Below are 18588 nucleotides of genomic sequence, written 5' to 3'. Positions count from 1 at the left end.
CAGAGTAACAGATTTGTTCATTTTTACCTCCATTGTACTGGGGTGATGTCAGAAATGTCAGACAAACATCTCAAAACCTGAACCGTAAAACCAAAACTGTTGCATGTTTGGATACCAGAGGTAAGAAAATGCCTATAACCGACCCTTTAACCACAGTCATTGTTATTAATGAAAAAGAAGCTACAGATACATCATCTCATTAACACAAAACAATGTCATATCTTTCCACACAATAGATGCTTTATTACTCTGTGACAGGACACTCACATCACACTGTCAGCACATAAAGTTAATGTTGCATACAGTTTCCAACATTATCCGAAACAGCAGGACCCTACTCACAAATAACCACTGGAAGATGCCACGTACAAAAAGCCCAGGGTGGATACAGCAAAGGCAACACCACACACACTCATACACAGTTAGCAGGTGACAGGACACACACACAGCCAGCTCCGCCTAAAGCCTCCGTTAACCTACTGTAGGTCACATTTCTCAGTCAAAATGGTGGATATTTTTCAAGGTGTGAACAAGCGTCAGACTGCTAGCATGTGTTCCTCCTAGCATATATTGCCTCTTTAAAAGCAGCTTTAGGGGATTACATTACATTACAATAATTATTGGGCTCAAAGTGCTGTAGAAAATAAATATGACAAGAACGAGACTTTAAATGCATAACCCACCTCAGCCTCCTTTATGCAACACAGATGTTTGCTAGGTATCTTTAAAAAAAATATAGATATAGCTACATTTCCAGGACTAAAACGTGAATACTTGTACAGTACATAAGGAGGAATGCATATATATAATAATGTATATAATAAGGAATGGGGATCAAGAAAATACAATGTTAGTGCTGTTAGCTACATAAAGAGCTCTATTCCAAATGACTACCCTCAAATTTGATGTCATCTTAAGATCCCTTCTGAAAAGTGCCATGACTTAATCATACAATACAACTTTTTAATGTCACCTACTAAATTTTAAAATCAGCCTTAATTTATTTGCAATCAATCAGCAGTCAGTCAGTCATTGTGTGAGCAGCCATCACTGTTTTGTGAAGCTAGTTTCATGTTGGGGTGACGCTCGCTGCTGCCGGCAGGGCAGCAGTTCAGATGGCCGATGAGGTTTTGGTCTCTTTGGGTCGGAGCCGGGCCACGTGCTCCAGCTGGCCGGAGTCGGACACGTCGTAGCTCGTCTTGTACTTGGCCAGGATTTTCATCAGTGGGCGGAGCTTCAGCCACCACTGCTCCTTAGGGATCCTGTGGCTGAAAGGACAAAGTATGAGTACAGCATTATCTCATCTAAAATCTACATTTTTCTCTCTCACAGCAAGAAATTAAATATTATTAAATATTAAAAATATTAAATGAAAACAATAAATATTTTTTATGTTGTTAAATTCACTGTGTTTGATAAAGTCTAATATCTGCACCGAGGAAGATTTAAATAGTGACGTCATGTTACAGTTTGGGGGCCAAATGTTACCTACATCTTATTTGCATAGATATATATAATAATATATATATATATATATAATATTTTTTTTTTTTTTTTTTTTTCTTTTTTTTTTTTTTTTTAAATCAACCACCACAGATTAAAGCAGACAATTGAAAAGATCTTTTTGCAGATTAATATTTAAAAGCAATAATATTTGCACAAAGAGATGGAGAAGGTGGAAACGGCCACTGAGGCTCTAAAGAAAAGAAATGAGAAAGGAAGTGAACATATTTCCTGAAAATGTGCAACTATTCCTTAAGCTATTGTACAATAAGCTCCATATTTAAGTTTGTTAAGTTTATTTCACTTTTTTAGTCTTTAAGTCGAGGAGCTGCATTGCTAGAGATCATAAGCATTTTTTTCTTACACAAAGTCGGTCTCGTCCCGGAGCTGTGACACAGGCTGGAAGACCAGAGCTCTGCGCCGCATCCCCAACAGACACGCAGTTTCCTCCGAGTTAGCAAACACTCGCCCTGCAGTGAGGACAAGCGTTAGCCTTTATAACCCAAGCCCTTGCATAGACACACTGAATTTTGATCTTACACACCCCTGATGAATCCAGAAAAACAAGGAACTATAACATCCTCGTCAAATCCAGGAGATGAGTTTTGATTTACCTCCTTTGTAAGAGTCCTTGAGCGTCTGCGTGATCCACTGGATGGCTTTAGCAGCGACTTTGGTGCCAAAGTTTCTATCAAATGGAGATGGAGCTCCTCCCTGTGAGAAGCAAAGAGAATATTCTTCTGTTTACAATAAGGCTGAGAAATAAGACATTTGTTAATATATATAGTGTATATAGTTTAATGCAATTAACTGTATTCCAGTTACACACATCATATCAGACATAACTCCACAAATTTAAAACAAAACTTAGAGTCTGATTTTCTTAGGTATTGATCAGTTTCCTTTTGATAACAGAAATCTGTTAAACAGTAAAACAATGTTATTGAATTATTGCCAGGCCCTAATTCACAATTTATTTTATGGACTGTGTCGTGTCACAGTTTTAGGATAACATGGTTCCCTACATCATAGGTACATTTACTTTAACTGGTGAAAACAAAACATCTACAGTGTGTGTGTGTGTGTGTCCAACCTGCTGCATGTGGCCAAGGATGTTCTTCCTGCAGTCGAACACTCCCCGACCCTCCTCAGTGTACAGCTGGTAGACGAAATCAGTGGTGAAGTTCTCGTTGCAGTTCTCATTCCTGCAACACGAGACATGAACAAGGGCAGCAGGTCAGCTAAAGGCTCAGTTCACTGAAATAACAAAAAATGATACCAACCTACTGTAAAGTTTTCTTTAGAACTACTTTCTACCCAAGAAAATAGTTCCTATGAAAACTGTTGACAGTGTGAGTAACCATTGATTTTTTTGTCATGGCTGGGAGCAACACAAATGATGGATCCCTCAGAACCTGCACATACTATTTGGTGAACCAGCCCTTCAGCTCAGTGCTAACGTGCCCTTGAGCCAGAGCATCAGTCTACTGTCCAATGCAACCTGCAGACATACTTGTGATGTGATGCACCAAGAGTGTGTCTCGTAATAATGAAATTATGGCTGTGCAAACCTCAGCACAGACCCACAATGTCACCTACACACTGTCCAAAATACTACATGTGTCCTATTTCCACAGACCTGCATCCTGCTGGGAGCAATTTAAACAGTGTGATGGTGCAGCGGACTAAAATAGCCACGACAGACGACATGAGATCATGTCTGAGAGGTCGATCTGATGTCAAACACATGTTAAGAAGAAGTGGTTTAAGATATTACTTATTTAAAATAATGCGTCACAAAACAAAAATGTAGAGTATTTTACACTCCATTTGACACGTTCTCAGTCCTGCACACACACACACACACACACACACACACACACCTATTCAAAATCCCTGATGAAAACCGTGTGTGTGGCAAGGTAATGACAAGGAAACAGCAGCTTGGAAATGTTTACATGTATGTGGAAAAAGAAGATGAAATTGACTGGTATGAGAGGTACGAGCCTCACCTGAGCACTAAGCCTCTCTGGATGCTCGTCTTCATCTTCTGCGTCAGATGCTCCACGTTGGCCTGAAAACACAGAGTGAAGCCTCACATTAAACCGGAGCAATCTTCACGACCAGCCGACACAGCTGCAAATCACACACCTCCGTCTCTCCCCAGAGCGGAGAGGTGCAGGGTGGCATTTACACCATCAGGGGGCGCCAACTCAGCTGTTTCCACCCTTTACTATAACACAAAGGTTTGTCTCGGAGCCCTCTCCTCTCTTGTGTTATATTAACTTTAGAAAGTTTTGGTCAATTCTTTAAAAGTCATTCAGAGAAAATATATATATATATATATATATATGTATAAATATAAATATATATACATATATATATAAAATATTTTTACCTTTTTCAAATAAATTATTTTCTCACACACAAATACAATCAATCTTCTGTTTCTACTTAATGTTATAATAAAATTAATAATCTGTGGAGCACTTTTCAAAAACCAAGTTACAAGTTGCTGCACAAAAGGCAACACCTTAAAAACCTTGAAAGCAAATTTAAAAATTCAATGTAAGACATTAAACTGGGCAGATTAAAAATAAAATAACTTGAACAAATTCAGTATAACTACATTTTAAAAAAAGTAAGTAAAAGTAAAGTTTAAGTTTGTAATTTATTCAAAAATGAACGTTGAGCCACAGTTTGACAACAACAACATAAACACGGTGACAACCCTGACGTCTTTAATCACACTGACCTGATCTGAATGAGTGAAGCAGCTCACAGGTTATTAATAAACTGCTTCATGTGCACTGTGATAATCTGGGTCACCTGCACAGTCCTGAAAGCTCCAGGCTGAGGCAGTGATGAACTGCTGGAAGCTGCTTCTACACTCACGTGAACAACCTGATCTGTGCTGCCTCATGAGAGCCAGCGTTTACTGTACTGTGGGTAAAATACAGCTGAGGAACATAAATAACAAGAGGAGAAATATGGAAACTGAGACAAGATGCTTAAAATAGAAAGTCAGACAGAAACAGGTATTGTTATTATCTCTGACCTGCAGGTCCCTGATGTCAAACGGCTCCTCATAGATGTAGACGGTGTCGGCGCCAGCGGCCAGACCGCCCACAGTGGCCAGGTAGCCGCAGTAGCCGCCCATAGTCTCAATGATGAAAACTCTCCGCTTGGTACCACTGGCCGACTGCTTGATGCGGTCGCACGTCTGATTCACACATGCAAAGAGTTTGCTGTTATTAAACAAGCAAAACACACAAGGTGTGCAGCTACACAAGACTTTAAAGTAGAGCTGAAATGATCAGTCAACAGGAAACTGACAGTTTTTTACCGTTACTTCATCATATAAGCGAAAATACTGAACAGTTTTTCTAATGTGGGAATTTGCTGCTTTTATCTGTGTGTTTCATGTCATTATGAATTGAAATGTTCTGGCTTTCTTGTTGTAAACAATCCAACACGTGTGCAACATTATGTCTCTAAACTACAATCAAAACAGTTTGCAAATAAAAAAAGAATTGATGCTACTGATCAGCTGCAGCTCTACTTTAGTAGATAAAGTAAAGTAGACAAATTACTGAGGAAACATGCAGCAAGAAGAGTCAGATCAAACATTCTGAGTCTTAGTGATGCACAGGTCGACTCCTGATTGATTATAAAATACTAGGTCAGCAGGTGTGTCATGGAGAAGTGAATTTATGGATTTTGCATAATAATATGCAATACATGTCATTTCACTATATTTTGGATTTTTTTTTTTTTATGCGTGTTTTGTGCTCTGTCTCTTAGACAAAGTTTTAACTAAGTCACATCTGAAGACATTTCTGTTGATGCAGGACATGAAAACCTGAAGGCAACTTAGTCCATACTTTGAAAAGTTACAAGAATGTGTTTTTAATTGAGTTTAATGGTAAGATTGACATATGAGCTACGTAGCTATGAGCTACATATGCAAATAATATTTTCACAACAAAAGCCTTTTACTTCTATACTTTTGTGTAGCTAAAATAACAGTATGTGTAGTACTTCACTTAGGAAACAGTGGTTATCTGCAGACACAGCATGACTGAATGGGGCTGGTTTGTGATGCTGATCTGATCTGGGTGTCAGAGTTGACCTGTGCACACTGGACCTTCGTTCTACCCAGATGGATGGAGTCTCCCAGATCAGGACTCTGTACGCAGTCTCCCCTTATCTTGTTGCCAAACCTCATATTGTTATTTCTTAGTCGTCTAAAATTTTGGTACTCATCATTTTGTTCTTGGAAGACTTCACCCATCTGGTATCAACAGTACAGGAAGAACAGAATCACTGATGAGCACTTTCTAACTCAGACCTGACAACACATCAACTGATGCACTCTTCAAACACAAACAAAGCTTTACACACTTTACCAGCAGGGGGAGGATGTGACCCAGAACTGCTTCCAAAATGCATGACATCATCAATACAACATAACAACACTCACGTGACATGCAATGCATTATGGTCTTTGAAGTAGCCTTTCTCAAAAACAGGAAAACGTGTACTCACAGATTGTTGTGGTTTTTACTTTACAGCTTTTTCCATGAACATTTCTGATCATAATTCTACTCTCAAAAAAAGCATGCACTGACTGATTCTGTGTTAGCAAGCTGTCTATAGGTTAAAACAGAGAAAGATACCGGGTGCTCTCGGTTATGCCATAGTGAGTCTCCAGGTGAATGCAAAGTGCTCTTGAAGTTGAAATGTAGACACAAGGAAGCTACTGGGCTGACTTCAGGCATTTTATCAGAGTAAAATATCCAAAACATAAATCCCAAAAAGGGAAAAAAAAAAAAAAAAAAAAAACACCGACTGGTTTTCGACCACTACAGGGTCTTCCTCAGGGCGGAGAGTGGAGGGTATTTGGGCTTGTGGAGCAGCCAATCAGAGGAGGTGCTCATCCAGGTCTTAATAAGGATATGGATTTCAGACCTTTCTTGTAAACTTGCTTACACCCTCTCTTTATAGTTTAAAATGGTTGGTATCATTTTTTTTGCAAATTTTTTATTGAAGATAATCATGATGATAATTAATATCTTCCAGTTTATAAAGCCTACTTGTAATGCCAGTGAGGTCTATCTAAATGAGGAATCATGACTCTCCACTCTCTCCACTTTCCTTTCCTTTCCAACCACGCCCTGAGGAAGACCCTCAGGGCATTTTTTCCCCCCTTTTTGGGATTTATGTTTTGGACATTTTACTCTAACAAACCCTAACAAAATAAAGGCATTTTAATTATATCATCGGCTCTGTGCGAGTGTGCCCAGCAGCTTCCTTTTATCTTTAGGTCAAACTGGGATTTCTCCACCTTTTGCAGTCTGTGTTTTTAGCTATAAAAAGTCACGCAAATTTAAGTTGTGATCCCATCTACGTGCATCAGTCTCAGGGCTAGTTATTAGTTCACATCAGTTATCTCCACCACAGGATGATCTTTATTATGACACAGGTAACACTAAAGGAAACCTCTATCCATTATCTTCCTCATGTTTTTTGTCTTGTCCACTGCACCTTACCTCCACGATGGCGTTGAGGGACGTGTCGGCGCCGATACTGAGGTCGGTGCCGGGCACATTGTTACTAATGGTGGCAGGCAGCATGCACATCGGGACGCAAAACTCCTCGTAGTCGGCCCGGGCCTCGTACAGCTGCAGCAGGGACTCAAAGGCCTGATGGTGGGGGCCGTAGTAATACCGAGTTAGACCACCAGGTGGAAGACTACATGTCTGAGACCCTGTTAATGTGTCCTCAGTGTGCAGGAAGCTACAGTGGTTTTACAGGCTGGTCCATGGTGCACAGTGGCTTCATTGGCTTGTATCCTTGGTTACCTTAAAGTTCCCAATTAGATTGTTTACACTACAGTCTGTACTATGCATTCATTTTTGTAGTGTACTGTTTTGCATGAAATCCTGTTTTACAGTGCACTAACAGAAAGTAATGTGCAGCAACAAATTTAATGATTAACTTTGAATGACCACCTACAATTAAACTCCACAGAGAAGGTCAAATGGGAGGACTGATTACCTGTTCAGCACTTTAGAAAAGTAAAGTCTGCTGCTGCTTTAAGAGCTAACAGTGAAGAAGAAAGGATACAAGAGAAGGAGGTCGTTTGAATTAAACTGAGACCATGAAGATGTGTCTCTGTAACGTGCGTGTGTCCTGCAGTGTGTGCGCTGCTGGCTGGCTCTCTCCGGGAGACAGGGGAGTGGGGGGGGGGCTTTGGCTTCCCATTGACTGAGAGGAGATGGGATGGGAGGGGGGGGGGGGGGGTTGGCTTCCCCCTGGCTTGAACGTGCTGACAGTGTTGACGCGACAAGATAAAGACAGGGGTGGGGCCTCCAGACACTCTGAGCTGTTTCCTTTTATGTTCAAGAAATGAAGAGCTGCTTTTTGTTGTCTTTTGTTTTTTGTTTTTTTTAAAATCAGGTGTGCAGACAGGTTGAGGTCACACAGGGGAACCTGGTCTGGTTCACAACAATAAAAACACTTAACATGTGGACTGCAGTCAGTGATGCTGCACTCGTAGCACGCCTACGCAGCATGCAGACTTACTCTCCAAACGACACCGTGCCGTTTGGAGGAGAAGGAGCAAGCAGAGCGTCCCTGTTGCGTTGAACTGGACAGTTAATCTGCTGTTTACCAAACACACACAGAAAAAGGGCCACGCGCCAAAAAACATGCCACAACACGTCACTGCATGCCCCAACACTTACCTGGGACCTCCGCTGTGCAGCTCGCATCCAACAACATCCAGCAACTAAGGTTTGAGTTGAAATTAATTATTAATTAAAATAATATATAATTCAAAGATACTGAAAAATGCCAAGCTGTTTCCATAGTGTTTTGTCTGAGGATGCATTGCCTGTCTGAAACGCTGTGTTTAAGTCTGTTTTCACTCTTCTAATGTACTGTATCACTATCATTCACTAACATTATGATGTGCTTTTGTTTGTGTGAAAGCAGAAGATCTGCACGTTTCAAGCGGCTCTATGAAAATCGTTCATATAGGTTTGGCTGCCTGTGTTTACACAGAAAATATCACAGCTCACTGACACTGTGCAGCAGTGAATCTCAAACTTTTCCCCTCTGGAAGCCAAATCACATTCTTGACAACCACAACAAAAGCTGACTCGAGCACTCAGGCAAAGTTTAATGTACCAAAGTGATCTTATTTATAACATGAACTGCACATGAACTACTGAGTTGGCTCACCTGCTACACTGACACTGAACATAGGAGCAAGACTGCATCACTTTTTGGATTTGACTGATGTGTGTTTTTAAATTTTTTTTGTGCTCTCTGAGTAATTCTTGCTAACCTGGATCTTGATGGCATTCATTTACCTCCATTTTCCAGCTCATGTCCCCCGTACTAGAGCTAAATAGCCCCTTGGCATGGGTCCACCCCAGTGTTTGAGACCAACTGTGGGTATTCATCCTAAATGACTTTATATTTAACGGAAACTTCTAATATATTTTCAGTTTCAAAATCACAAACAATCACGCAACTATTTTATCAGCATTTTCTAAACTTCTAAGCATGGCATTCTCACAAAAATATCTAAAGTTGTTATCGATATAGAGACTGTAGTTTCTTGACTGTCTCAGCCTGTCAAATTAAGTCCACCTTCTCATTGCTCATGTGTGGATGCGAGCTGTCAGTCAGCGAAGCCCTAAAATCTGACTGGCTGGGTGGTGGTGGTGTGTGTGTGAAGTCCAACATCAAAACACACACACACACACATATATATACACACACACACACACACACACACGCACACACACACACACACACTGTAACCCAGCCGCACTTACATCAGTAATGGCATTCAGAGCAGTGTCTGAGCCAATGCTGAGGTCTGAACCAGGTATATTGTTGGAGACGGTGGCGGGGACCATAACCATGGGCACACAGAGTTCACTATATTTGTCCCGAGCAGAAGAAAGTTCCAGTAATCCCACGTAGGCCTGCAGCAGTGAGAGCCAGTGTCTTATTGGTTATTATTGAGGAGGTAGAGACAAAAGGGGAGATGAGGTAGACGAAAGGCATTGTAGGCAAGGTTGTAGAAAAACCGATGGGAGGAGCTGAAGCAGTGAGGGAGGGGCAGAACTAAAAAAGTGTCCAAATTCCATACTACATATTAATAGTTTATAGCTTGTAGCATAATAACTTTTTTTCAATCAGTTTTGGCAGTTATTATAGAAGAAATCAATCTTACATACTTTCTAAGCTGGTTCTGGCCACTTGAGGGCAGAAAAACTCACCAGCAACCAAAAAATGAAAGACTATGACTTATCATTCTGTATCTGTGTTTTTGGCCACCAGATGAATGTGAAGTCCTTTTAGCTCTTGTTTGGTCTCCACCAACTCTGCTCTGTAAAGCTGTAGGGAACTGCAGAGTTGGGTAATAATTCTCTCCATCACTGTGAGAGGTCATTTTTACAATACATGCACTCAATCAGTGCAGGAAATATTGATTAGTGAAGCTTTAACTGTATTGTACTAATATTTACAAGATGTTATTTACCGACTGCTACTTCAGGAAGTTACGAATAAATATGAAAGCAAGAGGTTTTTGTACGGATTCAGCTTCCTTCCAGTCGTCTTATTTTTTACAACAGTGAGTAACTCTTCATTGTCCTTTGTGCATTACATTATAAGACAATATTCTCCATCAGCAGCACAAATAAATAAGTCTGTGTAGTAAACTGGCTGTGGGAGGGGCTTACACTGAGAGGGTGGAGTCTGTTGTTGGGAGGGGTCTAGTGTAGGAGGAGCCTGAACGTCTTGAGAAATGCGGTAGGAAAAAAAAACAGACACAGCGATGATACGTGGGATAAACAAAGGTCTAGGAAGAGTGTACTGGTGGGAGAAGCCAAGGGGAGAGAGCCAGACCAATCACAGAGGACTTGAGACACACACACAGGAAGAAGACTTCCACACACAAAGAGAGACAAGGGTGAAAGCAGTTTATATTCTGGCCAAGCTGTCAAAGTCAAAAACCAGTGTATTTTTTGAAAACTGACACTTTTTTTTTTTTTTTTTACCATTTGGTTTCTGTTAGGTCTAACGAATGAGTGAACTTACATTTGTAATGTTTAATATTTGTCTGTGTTACTTGCATATTTAGCTGTGTGAAGCTTGTACATCTGAGATGATCTCTTTCTAGTTCACCAGTCCACTAAACAATGAACCCATCTTTTGGTTAAGGTCATTTTTATGATTCTTAACAAGTTCTATAAACAAATCATCAAGGTACGTCTTTGCAGCTTGGTCATGGAGTAGTAACATATATGGACAGACAAGGAGAGAGCCTGTCACACTTAAATGTGTCATAATTGTATTTTTAAAAATATAGTTGTAAATGAATGGGGACATGTCTTTCATGTTGGAATGTCAAATAGGGTAAATCAGTGAAAATGAAATGGACTCGATGTTGAACAATAGTGAATGTGAAACACTAGAAAGAGAGGGCGCTTGATAACACTGTGTAACAGGTAATGAAAATAACACAGATTTATCTTTTCAGATAACTCAAGAATTCTGCTTTTATACAATTATCAGTAGCTTTGCTTTAGAAACAATATTCACAATAAAAGTATTTTAAAATATGACAAATGCTAACAATGGCAGAAAAAGACAGAGCAAGATTTTTTTCTGATAAAACATGTTCAGAAAGATAAAATATTAACATAAAACTTTGCCATTGTGCTCAAAAATCACGTCAAGTTACGTACCTCAAATCCTCCGATGACAAGCAGGGCATTGATGTTATGGATCCTCATCTGCTCAGCAATTTTATCCAGATGTTTGCCTGGAAGAGTTCTGACATATAGAAAGAAAATGAATGAAAAATGTTTCACTTAAACCCAGTTAAACTGTTAGTTAACAAAGATAACATGAGAAACCAACGAACATGTAATTCCATTTTTAAGCAGTTACGGTATAATCACTGACAATATATTAAAATTCATAATCATGCAGGGAAAAATAAGGTTTTCTAATCATTAATCTGAGGATCTACCACTTCATTAACTTTTAATTAGAAATATTCATTCTACAGGAAAAAAAAGGTGATAAAGTGCCACCAGACCACAAGATTTATACTAGATATAAGTCATTAAAATATCTACAGTACAACTATTACAAATGACATTATCTTCAGATTACACATCTACACTTTGAGACCGCAGCAACTTACCTTTTTGTCCCTAGCAGCGATCCTCCCTGGCCAGTCCAACCACCTACATCTCCCCATTTGATCTCCTTGATCTGACAAAGAAAGATGTGATCATATAATATATTATATATACAGTATATAATATATATAATTCATGATTATAATTTATGATTTAAAAAAAATGGTTTTATATCTTAAAACAAAAGCAACATGGGTGAACAACATCTCTCCTTTTGATACATTACAATACATAGACACATAATCACACCTCCTGAACTTCTTGACTGCTTTTGCTTTGTTGTCTAAGCACTTGGTAAACTTTGTTTTTAAAAAGGTGCTACTATACATAGTTTATTATACACAGTTTAGTGGTGATATTTTACTACACGGATAACTCTGGACTTCACAGTTTTCCTTGTATCTACATCCTTTAAAATGAACAGGCTCTGAAAACGGTTGAGAGTAAATTCAGTGGATTATCAGGATTAACAGGGATAACTCTTATTTTCTTTCAGCACCACCAAAAAGAAATTCAATCTCAATCGTATCAGAATGGAGGAAGAAATCTTAGAGACAGATATCTCTAAATGTGGACCAATGCAACCATCTACATGGTGAGATAGGGATACGGGAGAAAAAAGGTTTGTACTTTAACTGAACTGACCATTTAGAGTGCTAAAAATTAAGCGCTATATTTCAAAGCATCTTAATGAGGGAGTGTGGCACAAACATTTTGCCACTGTACTGTCACTGTGCCAGTGTTGCTACATTTAACCAGTAGCTCTTCATTATAATCGGCGTCCTACTTAGTTGGGGTTTTATCCAGGGATCACGGCTTCACTTTTCAATCACGTCTAATCCTTCTACATGACAACCCGCCTCTGGGCTTAATTGCTTTCAACAGGTCGCGGCATGTTTCTGAACAGCTGAAAAAGTGTGTGTGTGTGCATTTGTGGAAAGCATGTACACAATACAGTACAATACCACCAATACAAAGACCATGCATGTGTATATACGGTATAGCTGCCGTGGGAGTGGAATAATTGGCTTACAGTAAGTGGCACTGTTTATCTATATACAGTCTTATCACTGTGACAAGCAGCAGAGAGGGAGGAGAGTGAGTGCGCAGCTACTTCCTGCTCCCTGCCACTGGTCAGGAGAGTCACTATGACCTCCAAGGAATGTTTACTCTCAATAAGTGTTAGCGGTTACGAAGTTAAGTTTACAGTCGCATTGACAGGCTGAAAGTAGAGTTTGCTCCTGCATCACTGATGAATGTAAGACACAGATTTCAGATTTCATAAATGCCATTTGAGAGTGAAGAAATCACAGTCAGGGAGAAAAGACAGAACAGCCTGACCAATCAGGTTTTAAACTGCCAACGTGTCAGCGGTGTCAGTTTCAGGTGAATATGACTACAGGTTCCAGCTCAAGTGTACTCAGCATGACTGTACTGTTTGTTTAGGCTCAATAAACTTCTCTTGTACTTGTGTTCACACAACACTGACACAGATTACTGACTGTGCAAGATGAAACTAATACAGATGCTGTTATTGAATTGCGTATCTGTTGCCAATTTGTTAAAACATTTTGAGAGTTTACTGAGTGATTCAATCATATTTTCTTGCACTACTGTTCTGACAAACTGGTGAACACCTCAGGGCAGAGGAGATTACAGTACAATACAACAATAACAACAACAACAATAATCACTGTGCTTCTTTTAAAAAATGATTCTATGAAAAGAGTAAAATTATTTCAAAAATAGTTGGGGAGAATAACTGACTAGATTGCTGAACAAATATAGTGCTGAAATGATTAGATGGTAGACAATATTAACAAATCAATAATAATAAATAATTAATAAGAATAAATTGTTTAAGTCATCTTTTTGGCAAAAACTTTTTTTCTCTTCTTGTTGCAGCCTTTAAAGTGTAAAGATTACAGCAGATGGATACAACACTGTAAAATAGATAGTGTCGAGGTCTGGACTGTTGGTCAGACAAGATAAGTAATTTGAGGATGGCTTTGATAAACTGTCTTCACTGTTCTCTGACATTTTACAAACTAAACGTTTCATCGACTCACTGAAAAAAATAACAGAGAGGTTACGTGATGCAGCCCCTGGACAAATATACAGTAAATAAATATAACCTGTACATAGTTGTGTGTTTCGCATTCTCTCTTACCTGTCCTTTGTAAAATCCCTCGAAGCCGTCATTGACAGCAAACATCTTGTGGCCTTCAGTGATTCCCACTCTGACGGCAGAGCGCACGGCAGCGTTCATACCTGCTGCCGGTGCACCGACGTTCAACACCGCCACGTTAAACGAGCTCTGTGGGTGGCGGAGAGCGCGCGCACACACATACACACACACACACACACACACACACACAAACACAAACACACAATATACTCAGAATTATGCAATGGAGAAAGCAAAACCTGGTGCACGTCTTAATTAGGGCCATATGTTTATTAGAGCCAGCACCCTCAAGCTTTGTCACATTTAACAGCATCTTCACACATTAGGTGTGAATCTTACATTCTGCGCACAACCACAGCATGTATGATGCTTGGTTTGAAGAAGATGGTATATCAGCAACTTTTAGAGGCAAAGAAGATGAACATTAACTCCTGGAGCATGAAAAAGACAAACCGGACAAATTATTATGCTTATCTTTTTATTTTTAAATTACACTAGTATCCTTATAAAAATAAAAAAATAATAATTGTGTCATGCCTGTCAGGATAGTTGACCATCTACACTGCCTCATAATACCATCCATGTCTCATTCACTGCTGAGGGGCCAGGTAAGACTTTGCCTCAGAGCAGCAGCAGCAGCAGGCAAAGGTTACCTTGCATGCAAGAAGCCACATGCTGCTAAAAGACGCAGTGAAAACAGCAGCTGCTTTCTCACGACAACCACTGAAAACATCGACGGTCAAATGCAGACTGTTTTCTCGCTGTTCAGACTTGGATCATCCAGAGAACTGCGCCACTGGTTTCAGTCCCAGATGACAAAAAGCACAAGGTCCATATTTCAGCTGAACGGCCCATGTAGTTGTGTGCACATGACTCATGACTTGAATGCAAGCCACAAGCCACTCAGCCATAAATGACTTGTTGGCATTTGGTGTGTAACTGTTGGGTCAAAGGTGCGCTGTGAATTAATGACAGATTCAACCTGCAATTCTTTAACAGGATAATCAAGGACATGGACTGGATTAGAGAACATACAGAAGACGACGTGGAGAAGCTTAAACTGGACAGGCGTCCAACTCTCAGCTCAATCTCAAAACTCAGAGAATAACATAATTTATTAATATTATACATTTCACAAAACCAAATTAGTGAGTAGATTTTGTATCAGAAGATTTGGGTATCTAAAACTGTCACATACTGAAAGTTGGTTTTGAATGCTTGGTCAGTTTATTAGTTTTATTTACACATAATTTGATTCTGATTAAGAAATGATATGCATCAGCACCAGTATCATATGATTTGAAATTATACCAAGAATTATGAATGGTTGATTCCTCAGTAAATTGTATTTAAAGCTCCCCAAACCTGCACTAAAGTTTTAATTTTGATAGTGTAGTTGGTAAAAGACTTGTCTGCTCTGTGAACTAAGCAAAAGCACAAGTGACACAGATTTGAAAAAGTGCTCTATAAATAAAGATTGTTGTTATTATTACGATCATCATTATACATTTCTGCAGCCACTGGCCATATTTAACAGGGAGAGAATGGAGCCTGTCCAGTTTGAGTCATGAACAAGCAAAGACACTTTCAGCTACTGTCTCCACAGTGAACTGTAAGGAGACTCCTTCAGATTCTTTTGAAGCAGATCACAAGAAATGCTGTGATTGTCCTAGACAGCACCGCAGCACTGATGCACCTCTCTGCATGTCTATGCGTCTACTTCTAAGCAGAGCCGTGAAGGAATAAGCAATGGCAGACAGAGGGACAGATAATGAGCACTGACACTGTCATTTTGTGCCACTGTGTTACAATATAAACATCTGTAAAATAAAATAAAAAATGCCTGGTAGTATATTAGTCCTAGAAAAACGAAAATCCTCTCACAATTGTAATTAAATTTCACCACAGCAAGGGGAACGTTAGAAGCCAAAGTGAATGAGAAGAAGGCTCAACATAAAGGTCTAAAGGTCACTAAACTAATTGGTAAAAGGCTCGTCTGCTCTGTGAACTACGCCTGCAGAAGCTTCAGAAGCTGCAGCCTCACATACATCAAACTGCTCTTCATCCCCCGCCTCCTCCTCTCCCTCGGGACAGAGACAGTCACAAAAAAACAAACAAAAAAAAAAAAAAACCCAACATACTTGGTTAGTGTCACAAAAAGACTACAGCACCCACAATGCACCTGAGCAGGGAGTACCTTATATGCTAACGTACAAATCTCAGAGCCGCTGGTGGAAAGACACATTAGAAGAATTAAAGTTGTAATAATCTTATTGATCAGATATAATAAATGTTTCTTTTTATTATTTGATTGTGAGGGAACTTACATTGGGAAGTTCAGAGTCTGCTTTCCGGTAGGAGAGGAGTCTGTAGGTGCTCAGATTGTTTTCAAAGCTCCTGCAAATGAGAGAGGTTAAAAAAAGACAACAAAACACAAAGTTAACCAATGTAGGAAATCCACACTGCCTGTCGGCCCCAATGCTGCTGCAGGGAAAGACTTTAGAGTCAATCAAAAAATCAATTAGAACACAATTAAACTGGGGCACACTGCCAAACAGACAAGAGGACAAGTGTTATTGGTAATCTGTGTACAACGGGGTAAAAGCTAATGATTCAGTGTTGGTAGCTCTTTGTTGTTTTTATGTGTTGCATCTAGCTTTTAAACTTGTTTGTAGTCAAGTGAACCTTAGTTTAACGAGATATTTGAGAGATCTAACAGATATTTGATAATATCAAAGCTGTAGAATTAAAAAAAAAAAAAAAGAAATACCTCCCACGCAGCCTGACTGCGTCATCAAATTTCTTCTCATCCATGGCCTTCTGTACTTCCTGGGTCTGATGACAAAACATGAAAGATGCATGTTAAACAGGCATGTGTTCATTTTGTGCTGTTGTGACAGGCCTCTGCCCCTGTTTGTGTCTGTGATGTCCTGAATAGCTTGCAGGTGAAGGGTGGGTGGAGTTATGCTGAACTAGGAGCACCTGGGCCCAATGACCACCTTCCAACTAAACCTCAGTCCTTTCAGACACATTTAGTCTCTTTATCATTTATTCTTATACTAATCTCTGCCCTGCATTGTTTTATATACTAAACTGTGCTGCAGTGTCCTGGTTCAAAGCTACAGGTCTTTAACATATTTAAAATACTTTTATTATTTTAAATAAAAAGTTTAAAAATTAAATACGCTTAAAGATGTCAGTATGTAAACTAAACCAATTCTTGAGTGTCATTTTACTGTACACTACTATCCCACAATTCAATTCACTAAGGAAAAGGAGGGGCTGTTCATAGCTAAAAGAAAAAAATAAACCATCTGTGAACAGTATCAGTTATCATTAGTGTATCATACTGAATTGGGGCACGATTGAATTTATTTAAATGTCTATTTAAAGTGAGACGTTTGCAGCACTTGTATATATACAGTATCGTATAGTATAGTGACACTGTAGGATCCTTTGTTAAAATGTCACATGTTGAGAGAGAATCTTATATTGCTAACGTACAAATCTCAGAGCCGCTTGTGGAAAGACACATTAGAAGAATTAAAATTGTAATAATCTTATTGATCAGATATTAATATGTTTTCTTTTTATTATTTGATTTGTGAGGGAACTTACAATTGGAAGTTCAGAGTCTGCTTTTCGCGGTAGGAGAGGAGTCTGTAGGTGCTCAGATTGTTTTCAAAAAAGCTCCTGCAAATGAGAGAGGTTAAAAAAAGACAACAAAACACAAAGTTAACCAATGTAGGAAATCCACACTGCCTGTCGGCCCCAATGCTGCTGCAGGGAAAGACTTCTTTAGAGTCAATCAAAAAATCAATGAGAACACAATTTAAACTGGGGCACACTGCAAACCAGAGGACAAGACAGTGTTTAGGGTCATATGGTAATTCTGTGTACAACGGGGGTAAAAAGCTAATATGATTCAGTGTTGGTACTCTTTGTTGTTTTTTAGTGTGTTGTGCAAATCTAGTCTTTAAACGATTCTCTTATGTCCAGAGTGAAACCCTTATTTAAACGAGATATTTGAGAGATCTAACAGATATTTGAATAATATCAAAGCTGTAGAATTAAAAAAAAAAAAAGAAATACCTCCCACGCAGCCTGACTGCGTCATCAAATTTCTTCTCATCCATGGCCTTCTGTACTTCTCTGGGTTTCTGATGACAAAACATGAAAGATGCATGTTAAACACGAGTGTTCATGTTTGTGTGTGTGTGACAGGCCTCTGCCCCTGTTTGTGTCTGTTGAATGTCCTGAATAGCTTGCAGTGTGAAGGTGTGGTGGAGTTATGCTGGAACTAGGAGCACCTGGGCCCAATGAACCTTCCAACTAAACCTCAGTCCTTTTCAGACACATTTAGTCTCTTTATCATTTATTTCTTATACTAATCTCTGCCCTGCATTGTTTTATATACTAAACTGTGCTGCAGTGTCCTGGTCAAAGCTACAGGTCTTTAACATATTTAAAATACTTTTATTATTTTAAATAAAAAAGTTTAAAAAATTAAATACGCTTAAAAGATGTCAGTATGTAAACTAAACCAATTCTTGAGTGTCATTTTAACACTTCTACACCACCCACAATTCAATTCACTAACGGAAAAGGAGGGGCTGTTCATAGCTAAAAGAAAAAAATAAACCAATGCTTGAACGAGTATGC

General features: G+C 39.2%; 1 protein-coding gene across 2 annotated transcripts in view; it reads right to left on the bottom strand.

Annotated features, from left to right (window-relative positions):
* Positions 1 to 218: 218 nt before the first annotated feature.
* LOC111233862 (ATP-dependent 6-phosphofructokinase, platelet type-like) overlaps positions 219 to 18588 on the bottom strand; it is a 33837-nt gene continuing 15467 nt past the window's right edge. Inside the window, exons 11-22 of one of the 2 annotated variants that reach the window (XM_022761763.1) lie at positions 16697 to 16761; positions 16254 to 16323; positions 13909 to 14055; positions 11741 to 11811; positions 11277 to 11364; positions 9354 to 9506; positions 4562 to 4726; positions 3516 to 3577; positions 2597 to 2708; positions 2118 to 2217; positions 1868 to 1973; positions 219 to 1268 (exon numbers count right to left, since the gene is read on the bottom strand). In XM_022761763.1, coding sequence (XP_022617484.1) covers positions 1112 to 1268; positions 1868 to 1973; positions 2118 to 2217; positions 2597 to 2708; positions 3516 to 3577; positions 4562 to 4726; positions 9354 to 9506; positions 11277 to 11364; positions 11741 to 11811; positions 13909 to 14055; positions 16254 to 16323; positions 16697 to 16761 — 1296 coding nt within the window. In that variant the 3' untranslated portion in view covers positions 219 to 1111. Of the gene's footprint in view, positions 1269 to 1867; positions 1974 to 2117; positions 2218 to 2596; positions 2709 to 3515; positions 3578 to 4561; positions 4727 to 7055; positions 7209 to 9353; positions 9507 to 11276; positions 11365 to 11740; positions 11812 to 13908; positions 14056 to 16253; positions 16324 to 16696; positions 16762 to 18588 lie in introns of both variants that reach the window. The other variant, XM_022761764.1, reaches the window with a different exon arrangement.

This window comes from Seriola dumerili, unplaced genomic scaffold (genome assembly GCF_002260705.1).
Source record: "Seriola dumerili isolate Sdu_G_001 unplaced genomic scaffold, Sdu_1.0 BDQW01000432.1, whole genome shotgun sequence".
Classification (NCBI taxonomy): Eukaryota; Metazoa; Chordata; class Actinopteri; order Carangiformes; family Carangidae; genus Seriola; species Seriola dumerili.
This window is presented reverse-complemented; position numbering and strand designations above follow the sequence as displayed.